We start from the raw sequence: 12,554 nt of genomic DNA on the forward strand, positions 1-12,554 counted from the left end.
TCGCGTGTGAAAAGGATTCTTGTCTCTCCAACGACCTTCAGTGGGGAAGAACCATCTGCCTGATGGGCTGACTGAGAGCTAGTCTTGATGTCAGCGCCGAAGCCTGTTGCTGTTGAGAGGCGGATCATATTACCAGTAGCTCCACTATCTACAGTGACTAGTGCCGTCTGGTGGCCACAAAAACAGTACATATAGGGCGACTGACGGACTTGCACACGAAGAGTTGAGACAGGTTCAGTAGATGGCACTGCACACGCATTTTCAACTGTATCACTAGCATCGTCAGCAGGGTCATCAAGTATACTGGCAATTTGTCTTGCCATGTATCTCCGGTCATGATCTGGAAGGAACTTGCACTCGCTGAGATAATGAACATGATCGCTGCGTCCTGCAGCTTTACACAGTGGGCATGATTTTGGAAACTTTCTACCCGTTTGTTGTGCTTTAGCAAAACGTGAGAATGACAAGCGCTGTTGTGAAGTGTTTGTCCTCATAACCTTAGCATCCTCTGCTGTGCGGATTTCATCTAAAAGTGAATCGAGAGCCTGTTAGATTTCAGGTTTCAAAGAGGAAATTGTTTGTGAGCGAAGATCTGTCCCATAACGTTGTTTGACGAGCTTTGGAAGTTCAACGTGTATTAGCCTCAGCCATGTAAGCACAACAAAATTTTCTAACGATGGTGACAATTCCTCGTCCTCTTCAGGTGCATTGCCATAGTGGGTTATTCCCCCTTCACGGCGGAGTAAATTGTCCTCCACAAAAGCCATTAGTCTCTGATACAAATCTTCCGGTCTCTCGTCATTTTCAAGTTTGATTTCGGCAAAGTCAATGAAATGAGCGCCAGTTGCTTGGAACCCGAAATGTAGGCGTATGGCATCTACAGACGTTGAGGATTTTATTATGGTGTTCCGTGAAATTATCGGACAATAATTGGCAATCTAGCCGAGCATAAGCTCCAAACTGCTAACCTTTTGTCTTGCAGTTCTCCTAACAGCTTCACGGACGTCTTCCCCGTCGTCAGTCATGCCCCTGAGTGGCGTGGCCCTAGTTTTCTTATGCCAGACTGCCCCGTCGGCAAGAAATGGAGTAAAATTTGTGTCCAAAGATAATGTATAAAGGAGATTTTGCCTCCAGTTCTCGAAAGAATTTACAGTCTCAATCTTACCGAGGCACCATTGCTTCGGGGCACGTTGAGCGTTGGCCATAATGACAGTCTTGTTTACTCTGCGTTATCCAGGCACTCTACCGCCTGACCTGTTGATCACGTTCAGTGAAAGTATGCAAGTACTACAGTTCGTTGTGCCGCCTGCTTCGTTAGACGTGAGTTCAAACCCGCTGCCACCACGCCAGTTAGGTTAGGAGGAACTGTACACTTGTCACACATCGACAGGACACAGGTAAACACTTGATGATATTTATTGGCAACACTCGAAACGAACCGCGAACCCAAGCGAGCCTCCCAAGACAGGCGAGCTACCAAGGGGAGCTAACCCTGCTTACATTAAAGCATGCCAAGCAAACCTGCGTTGGCGAATATTACAATTTTATGACAGTCTGTAAATCAAGTCTGGACCAGAAAATCCAGTGATTAATAATACTGTAATCATCATCCTTTCCCAAAGAACACACGCAAGTCGTTGCCACAATCAACACACGTCTTTATTTCATTACTGAACAAATCCAACTGTCCTAATGGTCTGACTGCCCCCTACTTTATTCTATTCTTACCGTGTACCCGCTTACCAAGCAACCATCCCCTTCGTCCGCCATATTCGTTCTGCCTCCGTTTAGAGTTATCCCCCTTATACAGCCAAGCTCCTCACAGCAATATCCCGTTCGCGGAGCTCTCTATTTACTATCGCTGACACCAGTCAAACTCCCCACGGTGATAGATGACCAAAACCATGCTTGGAGTTGAACTCGCAGCCGATTGACCGTTATGTTTACAAACAAGTGACGACTGTCGTGACGCCGAATACACTTACCGCTGATAAATTACTTTCTTTGTTTGTCAATTTGAATTTCTATTTCATTAAAATTATCATGTAATTGATAAAGTAAGAATGTAAGGGAGAAGTTGGTTGATTTTCCGTTAGTCTGCAATCTCGAACCAATCTGATTATACAAACAACAAAGTAAATTCATCTGGAAAACATGGTCAGTCGTAAACCTTTTCAAAATCAAATATGATGGTATTCCGAAAGATATAAACAAAAGTATAAACGTTACTACATTTGGGGTTAGAGGGCAAATTTCAAGATTCTTGTAATGGCCGCGCCCACTCTGGTGGCAGCGATGTTACCGAGAGTGTAACGAAGGTGTCACGCACTGGGAAGGAGCTTGTGACAGTGCATATAGGGTAACACAAGTTGCCTCCCCTTATACAATACTTCAACGCTCCACGTCGTCGGGACATGCAATCGATTACGCCTACTCTTCCGACCAGCTAGGGACGTATTCTAACCACAGGGTTTATAGAAATAACGGTATATCCGTTAAAACAATCAAAAAAAGCGGAGTGATCAAGACGAATCAGGCAAAGTGGTTGTTTGAAGGCTGTCAAGGTCAGAGATGACACATAGCAAGTCACACATGTAACTAACCAATACTCAAGCCACAAAGTATTTTTGCTAAGCGTATTATCCATATGCAATAACATTGCAAAGAAGCTTACCCCCGCGAGGATTTCGGTTATTGGTCCATAGCAACCCATGACGGTCGGTATAGGCGACTCAATGGGTCGTACATGATAGGTACAATGCGGTTCTCTCTTTATATGGGGACGTAACCCCCTTTTGGTACGCGGGATTCGCGAGTTTGTTGGCATGGTATGGTTTCTTGCTTAACGCCAAACTCATCAATATTCCAGCTATATGACGGCGGTCTGTAAATAATCGAGTCTGGGGACCAGACAATCCAGTGATGAATATCATGAGCATCGATCGATGGGATCGATGACATGCATCAACCAAGTCAGCGAGCCTGACCACCCGATCTCATCAGTCGGATCTTACGACAAGCATAGTCGCCTTTTCCGCCAAGTTGTTGTTGAAAATAAAATGCAACAAACGGTAACCTGCTTGCTTATGTTCAAGAAACATTCATCAATGACATCCTTCTTATGATTTTGTGAGAGTTAAACAGTGACAGTTTCTTTATGTATGAGAAACCCTCATCAATGGCCTATATGCCACGTACATGTAGGTTACAAGCAAAACAAGCAAGAGTGAGCCAGTGAGTTAAAATGTAACATCAAATCTGCATAATAATTTTACAATTTCAACCCTACCAGGGGCACAGTCACTAAAAATCACAGTTAACAATCATTTACTACCGATTTATGAAATAACTAACTTTGTATGTCATTTTTTTAAAATTCTATTTCTTTTAATAAGCACAATATTAAATGAAAATTATCATTAATAATGAAGTCTTTGACATTTTTTCACTGAAATATTTATCCCTTGTGATGGCAAAATCAATACAGTCAGGCAGGACATGCTTGATCCTCTCCTTTTAAATGGATATTTCTGTGAATATCTGCTGTGGCCTTTACGGGGGCGGTCGGATAGCCTAGTGGTTAAAGCGTTCGCTCGTCACGACGAAGACCCGGGTTTGAGCCTGACCACCCGATCCCGTTAGTCGCCTTTTACGACAAGCATAGTCACCTTTTACAGCAAGCATGGGTTGCTGAAGACCTATTCTATCCCGGAATCTTCACGGGTTGGGGTTTGTTTGGAGGGTATTCGGGACTCAGTAGTGTGGTACACGGGATGGCTATAAAGACATATTTGGTACGCAGATTCAACATTTAAAAAGAATATTGGTGTGCGTAAAAAAATCCTTCATATATTTTTTCGACATTATTTTGAGTAATTTAACTTCAGATCGCACCCTTTTAGGGCCAAGGAACGTGTTCTGTAGGTTTTTGTCTGTGATTGACATTCTGCCTTCATCGAGTGAATTCTATGAATTAGTTTTGATATTTGTGTCAAGTAGTATTCGGGATTCAGGGGTGAGCACATGAGACTCGGGATTCAGGTGAGGTGGTTGTGGCACTCCCTTAGAGTGGCTATCGGGTAGCCTAGTGGTTAAAGCGTTCGCTCGGGTTTCGATGCCCGACATGGGTACAATTGTGTGAAGCCCATTTCTAGTGTTCCCCGCCGTGATATTGCTTGAATATTGCGAAAAGCGGCGTAAAACCATACTCACTCACTCACTTAAATTGCAGAGAAATACTTTTGTGACCATCTTTCTAAAGCCTAGCAGTCCATGTACCGTCTGTTGTTCCAGATCAAGTTCAACAGCTGGTGAAGAAGAGCCATGAGATGAAGAAAATGTCTTACTGTCCGTACAGCAACTTTCCCGTCGGGGCAGCCCTACTCACAGCCGACGGGACTGTGTTCACAGGTAGGTCAGAGTTATCGCCCTACCTAAGAGTCACAAGACCGCTCGTCATGCTATTTGTGACCCACTCGTGTCACCCTGGAGCGAGCCAGCGACTGCTGGTTTCCCTCTCATGGTCATTTTAGCAACTTGTTACTGTCCTTGCTCAAACGGGCATAACAGAAACCATTGTCGTCTTCATGTACCGCAGCCGCAAATTATATCAAGCAATATTCCAGTAGCTCCAGCCTTTGGTGTCTACATTTCACAACTCTTGAGCTACAACCAAGCATGCTCTTTTTCCGGAGATTTTGAAGAAGGTTACAACATTCAAGGCCCCCGCAAAGCTTTCTAAATCATTATGGTGGACAAACTTCCAAATGGTGGCCAAACTGATGTTAATACAATTGCCTAGTTTTTCAGGTGAACAATTGACTCGCCTTTGCACGTGTTTGTGACGGGTACCCCGCAGAGGCAAGATACACCAAACCTTTCGCGAATCCGGGTATCATCACTATTTGATAGCGATTCATAAACACATGCTTAGGGTGTGATGGACTCGTACAATGGACTCTGCTTTTAGTGGAGGTTTCTTATAATTAAGAAATTGCTTTCTGTTTTTAAGTTTACATGGATATTTTCAGAATAATACTGTAGAGTCGTTACCATTTACAAATACTTGTTGTTTAATATGATCAAACAATTGTGACTGCCACTTAGGTATATTTAAAGAAAAAAATGATATCTGTAAACATACATTGTGAAGAACTTATGGTCTGTTTCCTCACATAAACTTTTAAAAAATGTGTTTAGATCCTAAACACAAAATTCCTTGTCCCATAATTTGGACATGTTGTAACAAATTTAGAAGCTACGCATGTTTAGGGGCTAAATTAGTATACCTCCTTGAAATTCATTCTAGGTAATTTAAAAAAGGGTGTTTTCTATGTTTTCATTGTGTCTACTTTGTTGATATGAATGAGTATGCTTCACATACCCCGGAAAATGTGAGGAATATTTATTTTATTATATGAGCACTCAAATTATAACTTGAATGAATCGCAGACAGGAATGTCGGGGAATGAGTCTAATCATTATTAATCTTGTGGTTGGTTAAGCTGGTCCCTGCCTCTCTTTTCGCGACATCAGTTCATAATGTGATATTTAAAGACGGAGCCCAGTTTAGAGGTCGCAAATTCAGTAACGTACACCAAGAACGTCTTTGCCTTATTTATTGGCATGTTATTTTCAGTAAGCCGCGATGTCATCTTTTGTGTGCAGGTTGTAACGTTGAAAACGCTTCATATGGCCTGGCCATCTGCGCCGAGAGGACAGCCATTGTCAAGGCCGTATCAGAAGGTCATCGAAAGTTCAAGGCCATTGCCATCGCAAGGTAACATTAGCAGTGCGAAAATATAATTGGAAAATATGTTTCGTAAAAGTGATTATTTCAAATCAGAGAAAGCACAGTGACGGTGTTCATGAGACATGTTCACATCACACAACAGGAGTGCTTTCTTTGTTCATTGTTTTATGCATGGGTTAATATGTTTATTATCCCCATCTTACACTCACTGTTTGTTTGGTTATACATCATTTTGTAATGTTATAGATTCTTTCCTTATAGTCGCTATATAAGTGAAATAACGCGATGTTAACCCAAGCCTGGTTCCCTGAGTATGCTGCGCTGGCGAACCAGGCTGCGTGTACCCAATTTCACCTCACCACCAACTTTCATTATACCGCACATTTGATTCCCTAACCCTGTAGGAATCTGGTTTAAAATGTCCACAGCAGCCTGAACTGTAGAATGAGTAAGTGAGTATGGTTTTACGCCACTTTAAACAATATTCCAGCAATATCATGGCGGGGGACACCAGAAATGAGCTTCACACATGTGGGGAATCGAACCAGAGCTTTACTCAGTCGATGTCCTTGTCTGATTTACAGTGATCTGAAAGAAATCGCCATTGTGCCGTGTGGTGCGTGTCGGCAGGTTCTGGTTGAGGTGAGCACCCTTTTCGTTTTTTTATATAATACTCACTGCACCTCTTAATATGGTTGTAGAGTAGGGAAGTGGCGCATTTCACAATGGTATACAAATTATAATTAAAAATCGTGATTCTGCAAACAGCCATATTATATATCATAATTGTTTTTCTTACTATTATTATTTCTATTATTACTGTTATTATTCGATGCCTCCCCTACTATGTGCATCGTTGCTCACAATATCAATCATCGGATTGTCTGGTACAGACTCAAGGATATGCAGACCGCCGTCATATTCCATGAATATTGCTTAGTGCGGCGTTAAGCAACAAAACAGACAGGGGAGGCTTGTTGAAGGGACATGGTTCAGTGAGCTATGCTGGTACTTTTGTTCAAGTACACGACATGACGTGTCGTGTACTATTAGATGACGCGTTGGTTGGTTTATTGTCTTGACACTGAACCACTGAATGTTGAATAACTGTGATCACCCAGTTAATACTGCACGTGATGAGTGAGTTGGGTTTAACATGGCTTAGAACAGTTTTTCAGTTTGTCCATGGCGCCATGGCTTAAAGTCAGACGAAAACACGTTTTGCCTCTTAAAGTTGGACGAAAATACGTTTTACGTCTTAAAGTTAAACGAAAACACGTTTTACCTCTTAAAGTTGGACGAAAACACGTTTTATCTCTTAAAGTTGGACGAAAACACGTTTTATCTCTTAAAGTTGGACGAAAACGCTTTTTACCCCTTATAGTTGAACGAAAACGCATTTTACCTCTTAAAGTTGGACGAAAGCGCATTTTACCACTTAAAGTTGGACGTAAACGCATTTTACCACTTAAAGTTGGAAGAAAACGCTTTTTACCTCATATAGTTGGATGATAACGCATTTTACCACTTAAGGTTGGAGGAAAACGCCTTTTACCTCTTATAGTTGGACGAAAACGAATTTTACCACTTAAAGTTGGACGAAAACGCATTTTAACCCTCATAGTTGGACGGAAGCGCATTTTACCTCTTATAGTTACGGAAAACGCATGTTACCTCTTAAAGTTGGACGAAAACGCATTTTACCTCTTATAGATGTGGAAAACGCATTTAACAACTCTGGGTGTGGTGCTCATAAACAATAAATCACAATCAGCACAATTGTAATATCAGTAGATCCAGACACTACTAAGGGACTCAACCCAACCCAGCGGCGCCTTAAACGACTGAGCTACACTTGCGCACTTACTAGACATTTATATCTATTAATATATACCCATGTTATATTGAATTGCGTAATTATACCGTAATAGTGTACTGGTTTCACTGTGGAAATGCAAAGCTTGTTGCGCGCTTTTACATATCTGACAGAATCGAGTCCCATTTCCTGACTTCTCAGTTATTCCGGGACGATTACGGAAGAGACACGTTGTTACGAATGCTCTTGTGGCCGCCATCAACGAATTCGTCTTGTATCAAAGTCTCTATAATGCAAAGGTGTTTTCATGTATAAAGATTCATAAACTGTTGGCATTTGTTGCAGTTTGGTGTGGACTGGGATGTGATTATGACCAAACCGGATATGACGTACGAAGTAATGAAAACGAAGGAGTTACTTCCCTTGTGTTTTGGACCTACCTATCTTCAAAGAGTGAAGGCTGTATAAAGCAACATTGAGTCATTTAGGAGATAAACATACTGTGTTTTCAATGTAGAGCTAGGTTAACTGTAGATTTAACCGCGTGAAATTGAATTTGGAAACGAACGCGCAGCGTGAGGTTTCAGATGTTAAATTTAGCCATTATGACGTCATATTGCCCTTTGTGACGCAATAGATATGACGTCACGGTCGTAAACAGAAAAGCGTCAAATTCCAAGCACTCTGTTGTCTCAAACCTTAAACACATTCTCTTGTAGATTTCTATCGTGATTTCTGCACGAAATGTATTGCCCCACATCCTTCGAATATTGTAGTAACCGCACCTTTGAATGTTGTAACCTGTAATTGTAGATATAATTATTTAAATATGCCTTCCGACAATGACTGAAAAAAGTGCTATTCTATGAATATGAGCTTACGCCGTAGTGCGGCCGTCAAACCAGCTGTTTCAATCAGACGGGGTTTATTTTGATTTAATAGCCTCTCATTGACCAATCAGAATCGAGTAATTTGCAAATTCATGGTAGAAGGAATATAAGGAGTTGAAGCGACTGTGTTTTCAATGTAGAGATAAATGTACAGGAAACGTAGCTCTACATTGAAAACACAGTATGTTTTACTCCATTCTATCATGACTAAATAAGGCGCGAACTATTTGGTGTTAGCAGATATATTGAGTGAAGCGGCATGGGTTGAGTCCAGTGTTTTGAGTGGGTTTTCTATCTATATTTCGGAATCACCGACAAAGGCCTTTAAACACAATATGGAGCTGTTTTTGCTCAAGCATTTTGTAATGCTCAAGCATTTTGTAATTTTGTAAAGCACACTGTAATGCTTCACTCGAATGTACGCAGGGCAACTTCGTAAGCTAACATGAGGTGGGCACCCCTGAAGAACACAAATCAAACCTTGCAAAGCTTTAGTTTCTACACCGCGCGTCACCATTATGACGTCATCTCACATTGTGACGTAAATGATATGACGTCACAGTCGTATATAGAAAAGTGCCAAATTCCAAGCTCTCTGTTCTCCCCAAGACTTAAAACACTTTCTCTTTACAGATTTCTATCGTGTTTTCTGCACTCAATCTATTGACACACATCCTTTGAATACTGTAGCGACCGCCACTTTGCACTTTGTAATCTATTATTGTAGATATTAATTATTTAAATATGCCTACAGACAATGACCAAAGAATACTATTCTATAAATCGGCTGTTTCAATCAGATTCCGGGGTAGAATAGGTCTTCAGCAACCCATGCTTGCCGTCAAAGGCGACTTTGCTTGTCGTAAGAAGCGACTAACGGGATCGGATGGTCAGGCTCGCTGACTTGGTTGATGCATGTCATCGCAACCCAATTGCGGGAATCGATGCTCATGAAATCAATGACTGGATTGTCTGGCCCAGACTGATCGCAGCGTCATGGGTGTAAGTCTAGAAGTTAAGAGACAGCGAATTGAGACTTTTCTCCTAAGCCACCTGGCAAGATCAACGAAACGCCATGTTGACAGCAGCTACTTTATGTGGCGATGTTGAATTAAACCCTGGCCCCCGTGAAGATCCGGGGTAGAATAGGTCTTCAGCAACCCATGCCTGTCGTAAAAGGCGACTATACCTGTCTTAAAAGGCGACTAACGGGATCGGGTGGTCAGGCTCGCTGACTTGGTTGATGCATGTCATCGATCCCAATTGCGTGGATCGATGCTCATGATATTAATCACTGGATTGTCTGGTCCAGACACGATTATTTACAGACCGCCGTCATATAGCTGGAATATTGCTGAGTGTGGCGTTAAACAACAAACCCAGGAATGATAGTGATGCATCCCCAAAAGATACGAAGAACTGATTTCTGTCATAAACTCGTCGGGTATGATGGAGCTGAAAGCAGAGACGAGTAAACTGAAGATGAAGGTCAGTAAAACACAAACACAGGTGTTAGCGCAGCTGCTGAGCCAATGACGAAAACAGTAAAGGTCAAATGTAATGACTCTAAAATGTGGCTTGGCAAGGAATGCAATTTCTATAGATGTGAATGTCCTCGACTCCTCCTGGTTTAAAGATAGCGTAAAGATTGCGAGTCCCTCAGACGTTACATAAGAGCAAGAAAGTACACTATTGCATTACGGGAGAAGAAAAGACGGCATAATGATTCTATTCGTGATACACTAACAGCCAACATAAATAATGCAAAAGAGTTTTGGGAGGGGTACGACATATGACTGAAATTAACCAACACAATCCGAATATAATTACTGATGATGGTAATGTTGATGCTATTGTTATTGATAACACTGATGTCCATGTTGATGATGCAGCTGTCAGTATTTAGATGTACCAATTACAAAAGCTGAAATATATCAATGTATAATGGAGTTAAAATCATCCAAATCTGCTGGGTCGGATGATATTATTGCCGAATTCTTTAATGGTGGCAACGACTTGTTATTACAGAACCCTGAACTCATTTTTAATATATTGTTTGATTCAGCGCACTTTCCACAATCCTGGAGCACAGGCATATTTATACCAATTATCAACACCAAGTCATATGGTATATATTTTGGCTATATTTGGGAACATCAATCTGTCGGTAACGTTCTTACATTTATTTCAGAATTTACATTTCGGTTAAAGTCATCCTACGAACAAAACTGGCATGATGCCCCCCCCAAAAAAAACCTGTTAAAAACCGCATAGTTATTCTTTGTTTGGTCTGGAAATGTATCTATGTAATCAGTGTCTCTAAGTTTAGAAAATGTCTTACAAACCAGAGATGTCGTTCCCATCAGTGAGAATTGAAACCGGACGACACTGCCAACAACCAAGATGTGAGAGAGTATGTTTACTGTGTAACAAATTGTATATAGAAGATGATTACCATTTCATCCTTGTTTGTGATATATATCAATCCTCCAGGAACTGTTATATACCAGCCAAATTCTGTGTCAATTATTCTATAAATGAATTTAATACGCTCATGTCCAGTAAAAATGAAGGATTTTAAAGAATCGTGCAATGTATGTATATAAATCTACAGAACTAAGAAGATCTCTGCTAGACCAAAATAACACTGTCTCTCTGTTGGATAAGTGATATGTTCAATCTTTATTTCACATACTGAAGAGGCCACAGGCCTATAGTACAATTTGAAGAATATACAATTTTATACCATTTATGTACATATCTCACCAAGTCACCCCACGTCATTCCACCTCGCATCTCAACGCAGTCGCATAATTTCACATATACAGTACAATACCATACCCTGTAATTTCATAATTTCTATTTTACCATATCACAACTTGTTATATCATACAACATATTCTATAACATCATATCATATTGCATCATTACTATAAGATCATACTATATAGTATTATTTCATATACCATTATCATATCATAACATACCATACATACCATTGTACCATATATCACACCTATATTATATCACATTTCAACGTGTCATATCACACAACACATTAGCAATTTCACAGCTTGTCCCATCATATCTTATCATATCATACCATATAATGCCATGTCATTCCATGCCAATTTATTTCATATCAATCAATATGTATTCAACACTGGAAGACCGCAAGCCATATAATATGTACACTAAAAAACAGTATTTACACAATTTCTATAATACACATAACATATTGCATCATATCCCCTCATGTATCATATCACACCACAACACTTATCATATCATATCACATCATGTCATGTCACATCATATCATTTCATATACATATAACTATACTAAACCATTTGTAATATCACGTCCCACAATGTCATATGACAGCCTAGTAGTTTAAAACCATTTCTAACTCTTTTGTTTGTAGTTTATTCAGATGGCAAATATCTATAAATATGTACTTAATGTATATACACAATAGTTTCCTAATACCAAACAGCTAAGATTATTCTTTCATAAGGTTCTGTCGGTTTAAAGAGGCATAATATATGTACATGGAAACATTTTGTAAGATACTTCTTTTTGTGTTTGACAGCAGTGTAACAAATTTAATAATATTAGGGTACCTGTAATAATAAGCTTGCAGGTATTTTTCTCTAAGGTGTAAATACACCCGACATACGAGTAAGAAATGAAATTCATCTTCTACTGAGTTTAAACTACATAGATTACAGATTCTTTCTTCACGAGGAATGTTTACATAGCGCCCTGTTTCTATTAAAAGGTCCTGAGAAGAACGTCTAAAACGTGAAAGAGCCGTTCGAAATTTTTTAACATTAACTTTTGATAAATAATCTTCTATAATTATTTCTGATTTAAACATTTTGTAATAAAAGCACTTGTTTGTTAGAGTCAATGATGCAGTCCAAGATTGTAAATAAATATCCTTTAATCTCTAATGAAAGTATAAACATTGATTTGGCATACACATTTTGGTTTTGCCAAATATCACCAAAGCCACAACTGAAAAGTAATTCCCTAACACCTGTAACCCAGTTTCTTTTCCCATTATTATCATAAACTATCATCATATTATAAC

General features: G+C 40.0%; 1 protein-coding gene across 3 annotated transcripts in view; it reads left to right on the top strand.

Moving 5' to 3' along the window:
- The window catches only part of LOC124117807 (cytidine deaminase-like), a 44,659-nt gene that overhangs the window by 23,411 nt on the left and 8,694 nt on the right, over positions 1-12,554 (top strand). For 2 of the 3 annotated variants that reach the window (XM_048394384.1, XM_046479830.2), the window contains exons 2-5: positions 4,294-4,410; positions 5,668-5,779; positions 6,337-6,394; positions 7,914-12,471. In XM_048394384.1, coding sequence (XP_048250341.1) covers positions 4,294-4,410; positions 5,668-5,779; positions 6,337-6,394; positions 7,914-8,036 — 410 coding nt within the window. In that variant the 3' untranslated portion in view covers positions 8,037-12,471. Of the gene's footprint in view, positions 1-4,293; positions 4,411-5,667; positions 5,780-6,336; positions 6,395-7,913; positions 12,472-12,554 lie in introns of those variants that run through there. The other variant, XM_046479831.2, reaches the window with a different exon arrangement.

This window comes from Haliotis rufescens, unplaced genomic scaffold (assembly GCF_023055435.1).
Source record: "Haliotis rufescens isolate VD_foot unplaced genomic scaffold, xgHalRufe1.0.p SCAF_13, whole genome shotgun sequence".
NCBI classification, from domain to species: Eukaryota; Metazoa; Mollusca; class Gastropoda; order Lepetellida; family Haliotidae; genus Haliotis; species Haliotis rufescens.